The 20,553-nt window shown below is 41.1% G+C and overlaps 1 protein-coding gene across 1 annotated transcript in view; it reads left to right on the top strand.

The window, feature by feature from the left end:
• The first annotated feature begins 1,929 nt into the window (after positions 1–1,929).
• The window catches only part of LOC128657450 (complement C1q and tumor necrosis factor-related protein 9-like), a 79,739-nt gene continuing 61,115 nt past the window's right edge, over positions 1,930–20,553 (top strand). Inside the window, exons 1-2 of the mRNA XM_053711804.1 lie at positions 1,930–2,016; positions 4,327–4,405. Of these exons, the coding sequence (XP_053567779.1) occupies positions 1,930–2,016; positions 4,327–4,405 (166 nt within the window). The remainder of the gene's footprint in view (positions 2,017–4,326; positions 4,406–20,553) is intronic.

The raw sequence follows: 20,553 nt of genomic DNA on the forward strand, positions 1-20,553 counted from the left end.
CGTCCTCTTTTCCCTAGGGGGCAGCGCCTCAGGGCCAGACAGATGCTATCTAGTGCTAAATAAACCAGTTAACAACAAGTCTTGCAATACAACAGCAAATTTTCCCCTTTTCTATCCCCCAACAGTTTCTACAACCCGCAAAGTGCTTTCAGCAGAGAGATAAAGTCCCACCCCCCCCCCCCCTCACTTGTAAAGGATATGGTTTTATATGTCCCAGTCCTTGAGATGTTTTATTCTTTTCTTTTCAGTGTCTTTCTGTGGCCCCAGTCTTGGGCTTTGGGTTTTATGGATCAGGAGCATCATTTCTTTGCTCTCTTGCTTGTCGTTGCTCTCCCTCTCTTTGCAAGTGCAGCTTGAGCTGTTTTGGTGACTCGAAGAACAGCGGTCCGTTGGTTGTCTGCAGTCTTAATCTCGCTGGGTACAGGAGGGCTGCCGCTCTACCCTGCTCCATCAGTTGTTTGCAATAAGGTGAGAATTCTTTCCTTCTGGCTGCAACTGTTGCTGAGTAATCTTGGAACAGGTATATTTTTTTGCCCTCATATTCCAGGGAAGGAATTTTCCTGTAGGCCTGGAGAATTGCCACTTTCGCCTTGAAGTTGAGGTATTTTACCATGATCTGACGCGGCTGTTGATTATTCTCCCCCTGTCTTCTTGGGTCACCCACTCTGTGGGCTCTTTCTACCGTGCATGGGAGACATGCTTGAGGGATATGCAGCATCTTTGGTAGGGTTATCTCTGCGAACTCCACAAGCTGTGATCCCGGGAGTGATTCTGGTATACCCACTATCCGCAGGTTGTTTCTTCTTGACCTGTTCTCCAGGTCATCAATTTTTGCCCATAGTCGGTCGGTCTGTTGTTGCAAAGATTGGATGGTAGCTGCAGCTTCTCTGTGGCGGGTCTCCCCCTCTGCCACCCTCTGTTCCACTTGGGTTAGTCTGCCATTGAAAGATTTTACTTCCGTTGTGAGTGAGTCCATTCCTGTTTGCAGTTGTTCTATTTTTGGTAGGAACAGTGCTGAGATCTGTGAAACAATGGGGTGGGTGTCTATAGAATTAAAGTTCGCCCCCTCTTCAGCCCCAACAGGAGCTTGTGGTGTCTCCCCGTGGTTCTTTTTTTTGTCTGCATTTTTAAGTCTGCTCGCCATTGTTCCTGTTTTTTTGATGTATGAATGGTAGTATTTTTGCATACAGCTTTGGGGGTCCCCAGTTGCGTTCACCAACTATGTTGTGTGTCTGCAGTAATTTTGTTGTTTTAATATGGGATGATAGATTGTGACTAGGTTTCTATAGGCCACTGGATGGAGTTTGGACTAGGTTTATACTGGTATTTAGTCAGCGTTAGGTGAGCAGGGGGGGCAGACCCACACCTCCTAGCCCTGCATGCTGTGGGGGGTGATGCTACTACTCAGATGGGATGCGGTCTGGGGGGTTTTGGGTCAAAGGGTTGTCTCTCCCCAGGTTGTGTCTTGTCTCTTTTCCTGGGCTAACAGCACAGAATGATATGAATGATAAGCCTCCCCCAGTTTAGAGAACCTGCGCTTTCAGAGAGAGGGGGGGAGGGGGAGGGGGGCAGGTAAAGAAAAGGGGGCCCTTCAGTGACCCTCAGGCCATTTAGGGCATGTGTCCATAAGCAGGTGTTTGGCTTGTGAGTTTGTGTGGCCCTTTTTTCCAAGATCACACTTCAGTTCTCTTGTGTGTTTTGGACCCTCGGCTTGTTTTTGTCCCTCTGTTGTTTAAATGGTGCTCTCTGCTGTTAAGTGAACACCCAAGGGGTTAATGGCCACTCGCTGCAATGAGAAGTACAAAGTCCCCCCTCCAATTGTGCCTGTAATAACTGTTTAGCCTGCAGGCATTAATAGAGTCACTTCTATATTGTGCACCAGATGCGCTGCAGCCTGCTTTATTTTGTTTAGTGCACAGCAAGGGCAAGATGGCGGCTTTTCCCGCCTTTGAATTTGCTCTCCCTCCTGGACTTACAAGTTGCTCCCTAAGTATCTTGGCTCTAGGCGAGGTGCAGGTATTTGTCGCCAGGTTCTTAGAAAGTGTGTGAGTCTCTTTTTTACCTTGCGGTCTCTGCGTGTCAGCTTAGCTGCGGCCGCAACTGGCTTCTGCCACCTCTGTCTTGCTACTTCTGCGGCGGGGGGATCCGATGTCCGATCCCTTGCTGTCAAGTGTCCGGGCAGGTTTGGGTACCCCTGCCAAGGAATCCAGCTCTGTTTAAGGGCGCACCTTAGGCTTTTACCCAAGTTAAGGAGCCGAGAACAGCGGAGCTCCGTTCTCTGCTTCCACTCGCTGCGCCCGCCCACCGGAAGTCCGGGCATGCAATTTTAAACAACTTTCCAATTTACTTTTATCATCAAATTTACTTTGTTCTCTTGGTATTCTTTGATGAAAGCTTAACCTATGTAGTCTTATATGCTAATTTCTAAGCTCTTGATTGCTGCATCTTATCTCAGTGCATTTTTACAGTTTTTACAGCTAGACAGTGCTGGTTCATGTGTGCCATATAGATAACATTCTGCTCACTCCCGTGGATTTATTTATGAGTCTGCACTGAATTTTTAAAATACAATACAAGTCTGTCAAAAGAACTGAGATAAGGGGGCAATCTGCAGAGGCTTAGATACAAGGTAATCACAGAGGTAAAAAGTATAGTAATATAACCGTGTTGGTTATGCAAAACTGGGGAATGGATAATAAAGGGTTTATCTATGTTTTTATACAATAACAATTCTGGAGTAGACTGTCCCTTTAATGTTTTGACAAATCATTATGCAACGTAATAGGAGATTGAGTTCATTGTTTAGTATTTACTTTTATTTGGCGAATTGCTGAGATAAAAATATTAATGCTGCTTATTATGTATTTTGAGCATATTCAGTAGAAGCAAACAGCTGAAAAAATAAATAATGGCATGCTCAGTAGGGACTTGGCAGTAGAGGCTTATGGGAGTTGTAGTTGGTCTGTACAGTACTGCTGTAGTCTGGACAGAAGTGAATATCTGCAAAGGTTTCCTGTAGCAAGTACAGTATATGTAAGTAGAAGTCAGACTCACACAGCAAACACACACATACTACACACGAAGAAACAAATACACATTGTGGGGTCTATTTAACAAGGGCCGAATGCCCCCTGTTCCGGAAACAGGAGTTAAGAAGCAGCGGTCTTAAGAACACTGCTCCTAAACTCATACGTCACCTCTGAGACGACATATAGCAATCTGCCCGATCATGTATGATCGGGCTGATTGACACCCCTGCTAGCGGCCGATTGGCTGCAAATCTGCAGGGGGCGGTATTGCACCAGCAGTTTACAAGAACTGCAGGTACAATGATAAATGCCGACAGAGTTTATCAATGTGCGGCGGACATGGTTTGCTATAGCGGATCATGTCTGTCCGCACATATATAAATAGGCCCCATTGCACTCACACGCACACACATATCACAAGCACTACTCACTCAAAAGTGTATGATACAACATATGCTAAATATTTGGCTATATTTATTACATCAAATGTATTGTGTGTTTAAAATCAATGGTATGATAATAATGTATTAAGTACATTAAAAATAGTTAACAATTTTTGCTCACAATACATCCCACACAAATGTAATCATATTCACTGGTGATAAACCATAGTAGCTTGAAAAACGGCTTAGTGTTAGCCCGAAACGTTGCTTAATTGGACCCTGTATGCACAATAAAGGTCGTTTTATTCATCACAGCTGGAGATTACTTTTCTTTGTGCATAAACCATAGTAGTAATTGTTTTACTTAATAGATTTCTTCAGAAAACTAATTATTTAATGCTTAAAAGGGCACAACACTCAATATTGAAATGCACATGCATGTATTTAAAATTTGTATTGATATAGATTTGTAACATAATTGAATTAGCAAAAGAAAATGTAATATTGTTATAATTTATTACATTAACTTTGTCCAGAAAGACTCAATTTGCATTGCTAATGGAATACAAGCCACTGCCAGCTCTCTTTTTAAATGTGGAGGCAATGAACATACTTATATATGCTCTGTGCTCCAATAAACAGTAACAACTTTTGCTAAATCTGTGATAGTTTTTACTAGAAGCATTTTTACTAATAATGATGTATTATACAAATGAAAGGCACTCAATTCAGTTTTAAGTGTTATGTTCCTTTAAATACTTGTTTAAATATACATTAGTAAATCTATCAAGACACATTATAAGATAGTGACACACTGTACATAGGATACTCAGGATCAGGCTGCGGATAAGCATTGCAACACTGTAAACATGAGTCAGATATGAAATTGTGCAACTCTTCTGTAAATCTTGTAGATTAACAACTTCACATTTCATCCATCAAGATCATCAGAAAATACTAAAGAGCTGTGGATTGCAACATCTGAATTTAATTGTGAGAAAAAGTGCAATATATTAGACTAAATCATTCTTAATAGATACAATTACCTACTAAGGTTTAATCTGCAAGTAAGTGAGGGTATATAACTTCATATTTGTTTCTATGTTTGGCTTCCACATAGTTCAGAATGTTTTTTAAAAGGACATTCAAGTCCAAAATAAACTTTCATGATTCAAATAGGGCATATCATTTTAAACAACTTTCCAATTTACTTTTATCACCAATTTTGCTTTGTTCTCTTGTTATTCTTAGTTGAAAGCTAAACTTGTATGCTAGTTTCTTAGACCTTAAAGGCTGACACTTATGTGCATGTATTTTGACAGTTTTTCACCACTAGAGGGTGTTAGTTCATGTGTGTCATATAGATAACATTGAGCTCACGCACGTGAAGTTAACTAGGAGTAAGCACTGATTGGCTAAAATACAAGTCTATCAAAAGAAGAGGCTTAGATACAAGGCAATCACAGAGATAAACAGTGTATTATTGAGCCATGTCCAGACATGTCTTTTGGTTACTCTTCCGTTAAATTAAAACAATTTGACCTCATCTCTACAATATCTTCAACATTTCTACTAAAGAAAGGGTTTGTAATCAAGTGACGCTACTTTCATGTATTTTCCCTAACATGGAGATCCTAAACGACTAAGATAGCAGGCTGCAGCCTATACAACTAATTCACCATCTCCCCCCCTACCGGTCCCACGCTTGCTTGGGTAGAGGGCTTGCATTCTGGACTTATTTTTTCCAACATTGCTTCAGAGGAACACCTATGTGTCGCTAGGAGGAGTAACATTAACGATCAAGAAACGGAAAGCAAGAACGATTGCACTAATCTGCCATAGAGGGGGATATAGAGGCACTCTTACAACTACTTGCCCTTAAGATCGAAGACCACTTAACCTCCCTCAGAGCGGAACTGAAATCAGAGGTAATTAGCGATGAGGAGGAGCGCATGATACTAAGCTCAGACTGGGACCTAACTACTACGCTGAAACCGCCCGCAGCAGTTGCTAACAGCAATCATCATTTTGATCCAGATGGGGCTAATTGCTTAGATAGGCCCCCTAGAGATCCCGAGAAGATCCTGTTTCAGCCAAGCATCTGGGCCTGTATGCACCCCAACTGTGGCGTCTTTCCTGACAGTGCCAAGCCTATATCGGACCCCTTGGAGATGCGGCCGGTCAAGAGGAGGTTCCGGTTAGACCTGTTTCTGCTACAATCTAGAGTCTGTTTCCAGAGATCTACCGTGGTTTAACTTGTGAATGAGTTGCTTGTGTTCCCATATGCGTTCTCTTCACTCATTTATCGTCTCCACTGGATCTGTTAGCATCTAAGAGGAGAGCTTTGTGGTTTGAACATCCATACCCTCATCTCTGCAAAGCAATTGGCATTGGATGAACAGCATTGTTCCACAGAGAGCCCTGGTCTCTCTCGTCCAGCTACTGAGAGATTAACTTTATCCAGTACTTATTTCATAGACACTACAATACCTCACAGCTAGATATGACAACTAACAAATATGGGACTATGTAGTATATTACGCCTAGTTATAATTTCAGCTTTATTGAGTCCCCTACACCTACAATTTCACATATAACAGGAGATCTTCCCGTAGTAAGTAATATGTGGGTAACTATCCCTCCACTCAATTGACTGGAGTTGAAGAGCTCCTGCTGGCACCTTTTTATGTATATGAATCTCACTTGAGACACTTATTATACTACAGATCAGATTGTCATTGCTCTGTCTTGTAATATGTCAGATTTCTAGTTACCTCAATGTTGTTCAAAGGAGTGTTTTTCCCTGAAACATAAAACCTTATTTTACATATATTAATTAACATAAATATAATGAAAATAACATGATTCCCGATCTTGCTACCACGTCAGAAGAAGTCTTTGCTATTATGCTTTCACAGGCTTTGAGACAACCAAGTTGTTTTATCAGGAAATTAGTCCCCCACTAATGCAACATGTTACAATTCATCTCCCCCTTACCCTGACCTATACAGCTTAGCTAGTGTTAGAGACCTCATTAGACATCTCATACCACATACATCTCATCCCTGTTCCCAAACAGCCCCTTCCATCTACTTTTTCTTAGCCCTCACATGGTAAATCCTACTCAAATATGCCTCTCCGTTATCAATTCCCAGTTGCAACCCCTACTCTCATTAACATATTCTAAGAGGACTGGAGTATATCTTTAAACTACTAATCCCTCTAGTATATTATAATATAGTAATATACGATCACTATATTTGCATAGCGGTGCTTATCAGCTGAAACCCCCCCCATCTCATTCACTCTGCAATAAAATACAAGACCTCTAATCTCAATGGATCAATTAGATAGTTGGATTGTATACTTATTTTGCTATGTAGAAGAGTAATCCCAACGATATCACTTGTTTTTGTATACAGCCTTTATGGAACCTTAGTTATGTTACATGTGAAACAATACAGGTCATAATTGTAGCTATCAAGATTTCTTTCTGGTTCAGTTGGCCCAGTAGTGGCCTTAATAATAGCTACTTATATTATGTTATATAAATATATATAAAATAAGGATTCCGTTCAGCTAAATTTGACTGAATTTTTATGTTACATTTTCACTTTCTGTGTTGACAATACATTGTTGTGTAACGTCATTGCGATTTTAGAAGTCTGTAAGTGGTCAAAATGTTTATTTTTGTTTCATGTTTTTTTTAATAATCCTTAATAAAAGATTATTTAAAAAAAAAGAAAGTGTATTATTACAGTGTTGGTTATGCAAAACTAGGGAATGGGTAATAAAGGGATTATCTATCTTTTTAAACAACACAAAATCGGGTGTTGACTGTCCCTTTAAGGGGAAATTGCTTTTATGGATATGTTGGCATTTGGAGTGATCTGAGATATTAAATTTGAGTTTTATTTACAAGCAAGGATATTGATTTCAAAAGTTTGATTTATAGATAGTATTGGCCAAGCCAGACCACGTCAGACTGAATGACAGACTGACTCACTGACCATGTAATATTACAATCTTAATTTGCTTGTATAATCCCTAAAGATAAGTTATTAATATCAGAACAATAATAAAGTATATGTTTTTTCATGCTTATGAAAACCATTTACTTAAAAATAGGTCATACAAAAATGAGATCATTAACATCTAAATGGGAGGATAATCTCTTGGTAAGATCATTTGGTTAGACAGCATATTTGTGAACACATATCACCTGTGTATAAAATCTACCAGTTCTCTAGTTTGGTGTTTAATATAATTATGGAAGGATAAACTGCTGTAGTCTCTGAACATTATAAGGGATAAGAGTAGCAGATATTTATTTTAAATTTCACCTGGAAGTAGATTTCCATGGCTAAGCATGTTAAATTATGTTGCATTTCTAAGATGTTCACCTCTCCCTGACACTTAGAAACCATAAAGGGGGGGGGGGGATGTATTGGCACCCATAAAATGAGAGGTAAGTGGTTAACCGAATGTAATATAAAAACTTAACTTTTACTAATTCTCAAAAGTGAAGATCCACGCAATAAAATAAGTTTAAAAACATATACACAAATCTGCTCCCTATGTGTTTAATATCTCATGTATGTACTATAAGAAAACCAGATTGACACAGTATCTTTAATAAGCATATAGAGGGTAGTTAATCCATTGATTTAGTGTGCTATGACTAAAAGGGTCCCTATCTCATAGACAGCCCCACGGGCTTAAACAATACTATTGTAGTACTCCTATGTGATTATTGGAGCATACTAAATATTCCCATGCTTAAACTACTATAAACTTGGCTTTCCACAAACAAATTAGAATCTGGCACTGTGTAATATAGTATTACAGCAAGTAGTTAAATAAGAGCTATATTTTAACAATAACAAGGAGAAGTGCAAATGCCTGACGCGCGTTTCGTCACTGCTTTTACAAAGGATAGGGACCCTTTTGGTCATAGCACACTAACAGCTAGATTACAAGTTTTGTGGTATGGTGCGGTATGGCTATACCGCTGAAAAATTGGCCATTGCGCATGCAATGACAGATCTCCCGTATTACAAGTCGCGACAGTATAGCTATACCGCAAGCATTTCAGCCTGTAATGCAATGATCAATTCAAAAAATGACGTTTGAGTGCGGGATTTTCCATTGCACTGTATTACAGGTTGTGCAATCCGGCTAAAATGCTTGCGTTACAGCCTATACCGCCCTGATCCATACCGCGATCTGAGACCAGTAGTTATGGATTTTGCGAAACAAAAATGTTTCACAAAATTCAGAACTAAAATGTTACAAAGTACACTAACATCCATAAACTACCTATTAACCCCTAAACCGCCACCCTCCCGCATCGCAGATACTATAATAAACCTATTAACCCCTAATCCGACGCCTACCCACATCACAACTATTAAATAAACATATTAACCCCTTATCCGCCTTCCACCCACATCACCTACACTATATAATGTTGGATACATTATCTCTCCACTGCTTCTGTTCAATTATCCGCACACCTGAGGGAGGAGCAACCTACACTGGTCACAAAGTGGATGGTATTGTGGTTTAGCTTCTGCTTTCCTATCCACTGACTTACAGCTTTGGGCTTTGCTCATTAGAGCAATAATAGACATTTTGTTGCTTTATTCTCCTGTGTATGGTGTATATGCAGTTCTTGTGACGCTTTTATATATATGTTTTAATAAATCTTTTTTATTCTATTATTCTGTGAGAGTAACTGTTTACCCACCAGTATAAAGTGGGTGTGCGCATTCCTCTGAGCTTGGCTATAGCTCCAACCCATGTGAGTAACCATTTGTATACAAGTGTTCTCTATCTTCTGAATAGTGTTACAGAGTTACACTATGTGGTACATTTTTGTTTCCTTTTTATGAGGATGAAATAAGAAACATCGGAGGACCGGAGATTTTAAAGAAGATTATACATATCCTTATATGAACTTTCTGTATTTCATTATTTTGCATCACATTTATTTAACACTATATAAACCTATTAACCCCTAAACCGCCAGCCCCCCACATCGCCAACACTATAATAAAGTATTAACCCCTAAACTGCCAGCCCCCCACATCTCAACTAATAAACTAAAACCTATTAACCCCTAAACCGCCACCCCCACATCGCAAAACACTAAATTAAACTATTAACCCCTAAGCCTAACACCCCCATAACTTTTAATTAAAAGTACAATATAACTACAGTTTTTATTTATTTTAAGATAGTTATCTTGTAACTTTTAATTTAAAGTTATGGGGGTGTTAGGTTTAGAGGTTAATAGTTCAATTTAGTGTTATTTACGATGTGGGGGCTGGCGGTTTAGAAGTTAATAAGTTTAGTTTATTAGTTGCGATGTGGGGGGCTGGCGGTTTAGGGGTTAATACTTTATTGTAGTGTTGGCAATGTGGGGGTTGGTGGTTTAAGGGTTAATAGGTTTATATAGGTGTTTGAGATGTGGGTGGACGGCGGATTAGGGGTTAATAGGTTTATTTAATAGTCACAATATGGGGGACTGGCGGTTTAGGGGTTAATAGGTTTATTTGGTGTTGGCGATGTCGGGGGGCCGTGGATTAGGGGTTATTCATTTTATTTAGTGTGGGGGAGTGGCAGATTAGAGGTTAATAACTATTTAGTGTTGGCGATTTTCGGAGGGGGGTGGCAGATTAGGGATATTTAGACTAGGGGTTTATGTTAGGGTGTTAGGTTTTAACGTAATTTTTTTTCCCCATTGACATCAATGGGGTTGAGTTACGGCGATTTGCCATTCTGCGATCGCAGGTGTTTTTTTTCTAACACTCTCTCTACATTGATGTCTGTGAGGGAAAGCGTGCATGAGCACGTAAAGTCAGGCCTTGGGTTTTATGCGGTATGGATCTTAACGCATAACAAGAGAAGGTTTTTCAGTAACTCGTAATGGCAGCGCTATGGAAAGTGCGATAACACTATTTTTTTTGCTTTATTTACGCACCCGGTATAGCGAAAAACTTGTAATCTTGCTGTGAATCAATAGATTAACTACCCTCTATATGCTTATTAAAGATACTGTGTTAATCCAGTTTTCTTATAATACATACATAAGATATTAAACACACAGGGAGCAGATATGTGTATATGTTTTTTAACTTATTTTTATGTGTGTGTTTTCACTTTTTATTTAGAATTAGTAAAAGTTAAGTTTTAATATTACATTCGGTTAACCCCTTACCTCTCATATTATTAGTTTGGCAGTGGAGTATTGAGACAAAGTTTGCATACTCTTCAACTTAGTTAACCTCCTACATATTTTTTATTAATATATTTATTGATAAAATTGATTAACATTTAGCTAAAAACATTTAACTAAATCCCCCCATATATATTTATATTTATAATATTACCCTCTTAGTATACTTAAGAGTTTTCAAAGGGGCTGATTAGTGGTGAGAAACAGGCATGTATAAAAAAAATCTTCATGTATGTACCACTCCCAAAGGTGCTCACACATTGCAGAGTGAGTGTATCCAGAAGCATTCTTTCTAATATCTTCCATTTCTGATTAACAGGCCTGGGGTTGAGTTTGGGGTTTAATTTGTTGTACCACATGAATCCTGGGAATCATGTTTTACAGATACCTCCGTAGATTGCAAGTGCTCCTCAGGGTAGGTGGTAATGGTGAATGTCATGAGATGCAGGAAACATGCAGGACACAGCAAAGATGGTACAACTCTATTTTATTGTAGAGCATGGAAACATACATCTGGTAGCATTGATCTCACTAACTAACTGCGACACAGACAAAATTACGTAAGCCCCGTCCCCAATCTGGTGACGTCACTTTCTACTCTCATCACATCTTCCCCCTTTTCAAAGGACAAAGCATATATTTTTTTTTCATTTGAATATAACAAATAACAAGGTATACAACAACAGTTTTGTATAGTATAGAACACATAACAAGTTACAGAAAATATAAACATGAATTACATCCTGACTTGAACATTGGGGTAGACTACCCTAGTCCACAGTGACCAATGGATTACTCTGCCCATACTTCCGGTCACTGTTCTAACTAAAGTTAATCCCGATATCGGGCCGGAAGTTTCACCACTCTTCCGCTTGATGTAACTCTACATGAACTGTCCTCTGATACAGAAGAAGGTGATTGAGAGTCTGCTGGAGGCAAAGACATATCCCCGCTGTGATCTTGCTGAGGGGAAGGCACCCCTCTTAAAACAGGGGATCCCACCGGCAGTGGTACTGAGACATCCAGTTCCAAACTCTCAGGTACAGGCTGAAGATGTTTTCTATTTCGACGTGTGACTGTCCCTCCATCAGTAAGGACTACATAAGACCTTGGTTCTGGAGAGCGTCCAATTACCGTAGGAGTCACCTTCCATTTCTTCTCATCATCCAGTTTAATTCTGACACTTTGCCCCGCCTTCAGCTCCTGCAAGGGCCTCACAGAAAGTCTCCTGTCGTAGAAGAATAGATAGCCCCTTTTTGCCTCTTCATCCCTCCTAAGGACTTTGTCCCGAGGAATAGAGCTAGTTGACTGGAAGACACCCACAGAGGGTAAGGTGGTGAGAATCTGGTGTCCTAGCATCAGCTGTGCCGGGCTAAACCCCGTGGCTTGAATGGGAGTCGCCCTATAGGACAAGAGGGCCAGGTACGGCTCAGATTGCTTCAAAATAAATTTTGTTGCTTGAACTGCCCTTTCAGCCATTCCATTGGCCAGCAGGGAATGTGGACTTGATGTGGAATGTATAAAATCATATTCCCTGCTGAAAGAACTGAACTCTGTGGAAGCGAACTGCATTCCGTTATCACTCACAAACTCCATTGGTATGCCCCACCGGGCAAACAAGCTCTTGAGACGAGTGATATCGGCTTGACTTGTGATTTCATTCAAAGGTGCAATTTCCAAATACCTGGAATAGTAGTTGATCACAACTAGGAACTTTTTCCTGTGCAGTTCGCACAAATCAGCAGCTATTTTCTGCCACGAGCCTGCAGGCAGCGGAGTAGAAATCAAGGGCTCCCTTCTCTGTGTAGGATGGCATTCCCGGCAAAAGGCACATTTAGACACATGGCTTGCAATGTCGAAACTGATCCCAGGCCACCATACAGCTGTAGCTGCCCTTTCTCTGCACTTTGTAATGCCTAAGTGGCCATCGTGAATCCTGTTTAACATCTCCTGCCTCATACTGACAGGAATAACAATGCGGTCCTGGAACAGTATTATCCCATCCAGCTCCGTGAGCTGCAAACTTTCTGACTGGTAAGTACTTAAAGACATCCAGGCTGCCCGACTCTCGGGCCAACCTTCTTTTATGTACTTTATAACTTCTTGAAGGTCTGTATCTAAATATGTCTCTTTCTTTATTTGTTCTAGCTTCCCTGAAGAGATGGACTTGGAGGCCAGAACTGAATCTACATACATTTTCACATCCAATTCCGTTGAACACTCTTCAGCAGCAGCCAGTGGGAGCCTGGATAGTGTATCTGCCACAACCAGATACACTATCTGCCTGAACGTTGATTAGAAGTCTCTGGCATCTTCGATAGGAGCCCCTATGTCGGGCCAGACCTCGCCATTCTGACGGTGGATGCCGAAAAGGCGTTTGACTCCATTATATGGGACCACGTTTTTACATCCTTGGAGAGGTTCGGTTTTACGGGAGTAATTCATCAGTTCATTAGTCAGCTATACCGGGCACCAGTTTCTGCGATTATAGTGAACGGAGAAACCACAGAGAGGTTCCCACTACAAAGGGGTACGCAACAAGGCTGCCCGCTTTCACCACTACTTTTTAACATAGCGTTGGAGCCGTTAGCGATTCTCCTTAGGCAAGAACTACAAGGTATCCTTATAGGCAGGCAAAAGGTAGTATTGTCTTTGTTTACGGATGACTTACTTCTCTATATGAGTAATATAGCAGTGTCGGTACCCAGGGCATTAGATTTCTTTAACCTTTTCAGTTCTTTTTCCGGGTATAAAATAAATTATAAGAAATCTGAACTTCTATGGATATGTAAGTCCATTAACCCCATACCACACCCTTTTCAGGAAGTTGAGCAGATTAACAGGACACAGCAAAGATGGTACAACTCTATTTTATTGTAGAGCATGGAAACATACATCTGGTAGCATTGATCTCACTAACTAACTGCGACACAGACAAACGGACCTAAGCCCCGCCCCCAATCTGGTGACGTCAATTCCTACTCTCATCACAGTGAACATGCTAGCTCACTCCCTCACACTATCCCATGATAGTTTTTATCACCTAGAGGTCATCAGAATGGGGTACGCACTCTGAGTTGCACAATATAATCATTGCAAAAGTCCATAGGAGTGGCTTAAATGTTATATTTAAAAATAAATAAGAATTAGTTCCAACAACTCTAGCTAGGCATTCTCACACCTTTATGCACCTCTATCTTGAAAGCAATCTTCAGGCAAAGTGAGATTAGGAACCACTTACTGTTAATGTTTGTTTCTAATTCACACTTGCAATTTTGTGATAGTCACTTTTAGTTTTGGATCGTGGTTATATGACCGGGGTTTCAAATAGGATCACAGGTTTGTAATTGCAAGTCAAAACACATTCTTTTTTTTTTTCTTTTTTCTTTTTTTTTTTTTGAATAATTTTTTTTTATTTGTCCTGCAGAGTAAATGATCAAACAAATAAAATGCTTGAGCGCCACACAGGGAAGGATATTCTATGACAATCCAAACAAATTATTGTACAATTAAATAACAAAATAATGACATCTTTACCATTATACTGTGAATAAAGAAACCGAATAGAGCTCTGCCATAGAATCAATAAATAGCCTTAATACAAATCACTGGAAATAGGGTAATGTTCGTCTTTTAAATAAATATAACAAAACTAACAAAATCCAACTATGACATACCATTGCTGTTATCTTCTCCTATTGGGGAGGAGAGATACCCTGAGAGCCCGAAATTAAGGAAACTTATAGAATATGTAAATGCTTCAAATATTTATAATGGAGAAAAAACATATATCAGGGTAGCGCATAGTAAATACCTAAGGCCATGCATAGTTGGGTAATACATAATCAGACAATAAAAACATGTACCCCCTTCCTTAGACATGCAAAATAACAGTCAGAAAAAACATAATTTATGCTTACCTGATAAATTTATTTCTCTTGTAGTGTAGTCAGTCCACGTGTCATCCATTACTTATGGGATTATATCTCTTCCCCAATAGGAAGTTGCAAGAGGATCACCCAAGCAGAGCTGCTATATAGCTCCTCCCCTCACATGTCATATCCAGTCATTCGACCGAAACCAGACGAGAAAGGAGAAACCATAGGGTGCAGTGGTGACTGGAGTTTAATTAAAATTTAGATCTGCCTTAAAAGACAGGGCGGGCCGTGGACTGACTACACTACAAGAGAAATAAATTTATCAGGTAAGCATAAATTATGTTTTCTCTTGTTAAGTGTAGTCAGTCCACGGGTCATCCATTACTTATGGGATACCAATACCAAAGCTAAAGTACACGGATGAAGGGAGGGACAAGGCAGGAACTTTAAATGGAAGGAACCACTGCCTGAAAAACCTTTCTCCCAAAAATAGCCTCCGAAGAAGCAAAAGTGTCAAATTTGTAAAATTTTGAAAAAGTGTGAAGTGAAGACCAAGTTGCAGCCTTGCAAATCTGTTCAACAGAGGCCTCATTTTTAAAGGCCCAGGTGGAAGCCACAGCTCTAGTAGAATGAGCTGTAATTCTTTCAGGAGGCTGCTGTCCAGCAGTCTCATAGGCTAAACGTATTATGCTACGAAGCCAAAAAGAGAGAGAGGTAGCCGAAGCCTTTTGACCTCTCCTCTGTCCAGAGTAAACGACAAACAGGGAAGAAGTTTGATGAAAATCTTTAGTTGCCTGCAAATAGAACTTCAGGGCACGGACTATGTCCAGATTATGCAAAAGTCGTTCCTTCTTAGAAGAAGGGTTAGGACACAATGATGGAACAACAATCTCTTGATTGATATTCCTGTTAGAAACTACCTTAGGTAAGAACCCAGGTTTAGTACACAGAACTACCTTGTCTGAATGAAAAATCAGATAAGGAGGCTCACAATGTAAGGCAGATAACTCAGACACTCTTCGAGCCGAGGAAATAGCCACCAAAAACAGAACTTTCCAAGATAACAGCTTGATATCAATGGAATGAAGGGGTTCAAATGGAACGCCTTGAAGAACGTTAAGAACTAAGTTTAAGCTCCACGGCGGAGCAACAGTCTTAAACACAGGCTTAACCCTAGCCAAAGCCTGACAAAAAGCCTGAACGTCTGGAACTTCTGCCAGACGTTTGTGTAGAAGAATAGACAGAGCAGAAATCTGTCCCTTTAATGAACTAGCAGATAAGCCCTTTTCTAAACCCTCTTGTAGAAAAGACAATATCCTAGGAATCCTAACCTTACTCCATGAGTAACTCTTGGATTCGCACCAATATAAATATTTACGCCATATCTTATGGTAAATTCTTCTGGTAACAGGTTTCCTAGCCTATATTAAGGTATCAATAACCGACTCCGAGAAGCCACGCTTTGATAGAATCAAGCGTTCAATCTCCATGCAGTCAGCCTCAGAGAAATTAGATTTGGATGGTTGAAAGGACCCTGAATCAGAAGGTCCTGCCTCAGAGGCAGAGACCATGGTAGACAGGACGACATGTCCACTAGGTCTGCATACCAGGTCCTGCGTGGCCACGCAGGCGCTATCAGAATCACCGATGCACTCTCCTGTTTGATCTTGGCAATCAGTCGAGGAAGCATCGGAAATGGTGGAAACACATAAGCCATGTTGAAGACCCAAGGGGCTGTCAGAGCATCTATCAGCACTGCTCCCGGGTCCCTGGACCTGGATCCGTAACAAGGAAGCTTGCCGTTCTGGCGAGACGCCATGAGATCCAGATCTGGTTTGCCCCAACGATGAATCAGTTGAGCGAAGACCTCCGGATGAAGTTCCCACTCCCCCGGATGAAAAGTCTGGCGACTTAGAAAATCCACCTCCCAGTTCTCCACGCCTGGGATGTAGATCGCTGACAGGTGGCAAGAGTGAGACTCTGCCCAGCGAATTATCTTTGAGACTTCCAACATCGCTAGGGAACTTCTGGTTCCCCCTTGATGGTTGATGTAAGCCACAGTCGTGATGTTGTCCGACTGAAATCTGATGAACCTCAGAGTTGCTAACTGAGGCCAAGCTAGAAGAGCATTGAATATTGCTCTTAACTCCAGAATATTTATTGGGAGGAGTTTCTCCTCCTGAGTCCATAATCCCTGAGCCTTCAGGGAATTCCAGACTGCGCCCCAACCTAGAAGGCTGGCGTCTGTTGTTACAATCGTCCAATCTGGCCTGCGAAAGGTCATCCCCTTGGACAGATGGGGCCGAGAAAGCCACCATAGAAGAGAATCTCTGGTCTCTTGATCCAGATTTAGCAGAGGGGACAAATCTGAGTAATCCCCATTCCACTGACTTAGCATGCACAATTGCAGCGGTCTGAGATGCAGGCGCGCAAATGGTACTATGTCCATTGCCGCTACCATTAAGCCGATTACTTCCATGCACTGAGCTACTGATGGGTGTGGAATGGAATGAAGGACACGGCAAGCATTTAGAAGTTTTGATAACCTGGCCTCCGTCAGGTAAATTTTCATCTCTACAGAATCTATAAGAGTCCCTAGGAAGGGAACCCTTGTAAGTGGTAATAGAGAACTCTTTTCCACGTTCACCTTCCACCCATGCGACCTCAGAAATGCCAGAACTATCTCTGTATGAGACTTGGCAGTTTGAAAACTTGACGCTTGTATCAGAATGTCGTCTAGGTACGGGGCCACCGCTATGCCTCGCGGTCTTAGTACCGCCAGAAGAGAGCCCAGAACCTTTGTAAAGATTCTTGGAGCCGTAGCTAATCCGAAGGGAAGAGCTACAAACTGGTAATGCCTGTCTAGGAAGGCAAATCTTAGGTACCGATAATGATCCTTGTGAATCGGTATGTGAAGGTAGGCATCCTTTAAGTCCACTGTGGTCATGTACTGACCCTCTTGGATCATGGGTAGGATGGTTTGAATAGTTTCCATTTTGAATGATGGAACTCTTAGGAATTTGTTTAGGATTTTTAAGTCCAAGATTGGTCTGAAGGTTCCCTCTTTCTTGGGAACCACAAATAGATTTGAATAGAATCCTTGCCCGTGTTCCGTCCGCGGAACTGGGTGGATCACCCCCATTAGTAAGAGGTCTTGTACACAGCGTAGAAACGCCTCTTTCTTTATTTGGTTTGCTGATAACCTTGAAAGATGAAATCTCCCTTGTGGAGGAGAAGCTTTGAAGTCCAGAAGATATCCCTGAGATATGATCTCCAACGCCCAGGGATCCTGGACATCTCTTGCCCAAGCCTGGGAGAAGAGAGAAAGTCTGCCCCCTACTAGATCCGTTTCCGGATAGGGGGCCCTCTCTTCATGCTGTCTTAGGGGCAGCAGCAGGTTTCTTGGCCTGCTTGCCCTTGTTCCAGGACTGGTTAGTTTTCCAGCCCTGTCTGTAACGAGCAACAGCTCCTTCCTGTTTTGGAGCGGAGGAAGTTGATGCTGCTCCTGCCTTGAAGTTACGAAAGGCACGAAAATTAGACTGTTTGGCCTTTGATTTGGCCCTGTCCTGAGGCAGAGCATGGCCCTTACCTCCCGTAATGTCAGCGATAATTTCTTTCAAGCCGGGCCCGAATAAGGTCTGCCCTTTGAAAGGAATATTAAGCAATTTAGATTTAGAAGTCACATCAGCTGACCAGGATTTAAGCCATAGTGCTCTGCGCGCCTGGATGGCGAATCCGGAGTTCTTAGCCGTAAGTTTGGTTAAATGTACGACGGCATCAGAAACAAATGCGTTAGCTAGCTTAAGTGCTTTAAGCTTGTTCATAATTTCATCCAATGGAGCTGTGCGAATGGCCTCTTCCAGAGACTCAAACCAGAATGCCGCCGCAGCAGTGACAGGCGCAATGCATGCAAGGGGCTGTAAGATAAAACCTTGTTGAACAAACATTTTCTTAAGGTAACCTTCTAATTTTTTATCCATTGGATCTGAAAAGGCACAACTATCCTCCACCGGGATAGTGGTACGCTTAGCTAAAGTAGAAACTGCTCCCTCCACCTTAGGGACCGTCTGCCATAAGTCTTGTGTGGTGGCGTCTATAGGAAACATTTTCCTAAATATAGGAGGAGGGGAAAAAGGCACACCGGGTCTATCCCACTCCTTGCTAATAATCTATGTAAGCCTTTTAGGTATAGGAAACACGTCAGTACACACCGGTACCGCATAGTATCTATCCAACCTACATAATTTTTCTGGAATTGCAACCGTGTTACAATCATTCAGAGCCGCTAATACCTCCCCTAGCAATATGCGGAGGTTCTCAAGATTAAATTTAAAATTAGAAATCTCTGAATCCAGTCTCCCTGGATCAGATCCATCACCCACAGAATGAAGCTCTCCGTCTTCATGTTCTGCAAACTGTGATGCAGTATCGGACATGGCTCTCACATCATCCGCGCGCTCTGTCCTTAACCCAGAGCTATCACGCTTGCCTCTTAATTCTGGCAATTTAGATAATACTTCTGTCATAACAGTAGCCATGTCTTGCAAAGTGATTTGTAAGGGCCTCCCTGATGTACTTGGCACCACAAAATCACGCACCTCCTGAGCGGGAGGCGAAGGTACTGACACGTGAGGAGAGTTAGTCGGCATAACTTCCCCCTCGTTGTCTGGTGATAATTTCTTTGCATGTAATAAAGCCTGACTTTTATTTAAAGTGACATCAATGCATTTAGTACACAAATTTCTATGGGGCTCCACATTGGCCTTCATACACAGGGAACAAACAGACTCATCTGTGTCAGACATGTTTAAACAGACTAGCAATGAGACTAGCAAGCTTGGAAAATACTTTTCAAATAAATTTACAAGCAATATAAAAACGCTACTGTGCCTTTAAGAAGCACAAAAAGCTGTCACAGTTGAAATAACAATGAACCAAATTAGTTATAGCAACCAAATTTTCACAGTAAATGAATTAAGTTAGCAAAGGATTGCACCCACCAGCAAATGGATGATTAACCCCTTAATACCCAAAAACGGATAACAATTTAATAATTAACGTTTTTATCACAGTCAAAACACACTGTCACAGGTCTGCTGTGACTGATTACCTCCCTCAAAATGAATTTTGAAGACCCCTGAGCTCTCTAGAGACGTCCTGGATCATGGAGGATGAAGTAGGAAGATTGTGACTGAATTTTTACTGCGCAAAAAAGCGCTAAAATAGGCCCCTCCCACTCATATTACAACAGTGGGGAAGCTCAGTTAACTGTTTCTATGCAGAAAACAAAGATAGCCATGTGGTAAAAATCATGCCCCAATAAGTTTTATCACCAAGTACCTCACAAAAAACGATTAACATGCCAGTAAACGTTTTGAACATACATTTTAAAAGTTATGAAGTGTTATTAATAAGCCTGCTACCAGTCGCTTTTACTGCAGTTAAGGCTCATACATTACTTCAGTATTAACAGTATTTTCTGAGTCAATTCCATTCCCTAGAAAAATACATTCAGTGTACACACACTCATCAGCCTAATACCAGTCGCTATCACTGCATTTAAGGCTGAACTTACATTACATTGGTATCAGCAGTATTTTCTCAGTCAATTCCATTCCTCAGAAAAATAATTTACTGCACATACCTCATTTGCAGGGGGGCCCTGCATGCTATTCCCCTTTTCTGAAGTTACCTCACTCCTCAGAATGTGTGAGAACAGCCATTGAATCTTAGTTACGTTTGCTAAGATCATAGAAAACTCAGGCAGATTCTTCTTCTAATGCTGCCTGAGAAACAAACAGCACACTCCGGTGCCATTTAAAATAACAAACTTTTGATTGAAGAAATAAACTAAGTTTAAAAACACCACAGACCTCTCACAATGACCTATCTTTAGTTAGGTTGCAAGAGAATGACTGGATATGACATGTGAGGGGAGGAGCTATATAGCAGCTCTGCTTGGGTGATCCTCTTGCAACTTCCTGTTGGGGAAGAGATATAATCCCATAAGTAATGGATGACCC

Source organism: Bombina bombina, chromosome 4 (genome assembly GCF_027579735.1).
Source record: "Bombina bombina isolate aBomBom1 chromosome 4, aBomBom1.pri, whole genome shotgun sequence".
NCBI lineage: Eukaryota > Metazoa > Chordata > Amphibia > Anura > Bombinatoridae > Bombina > Bombina bombina.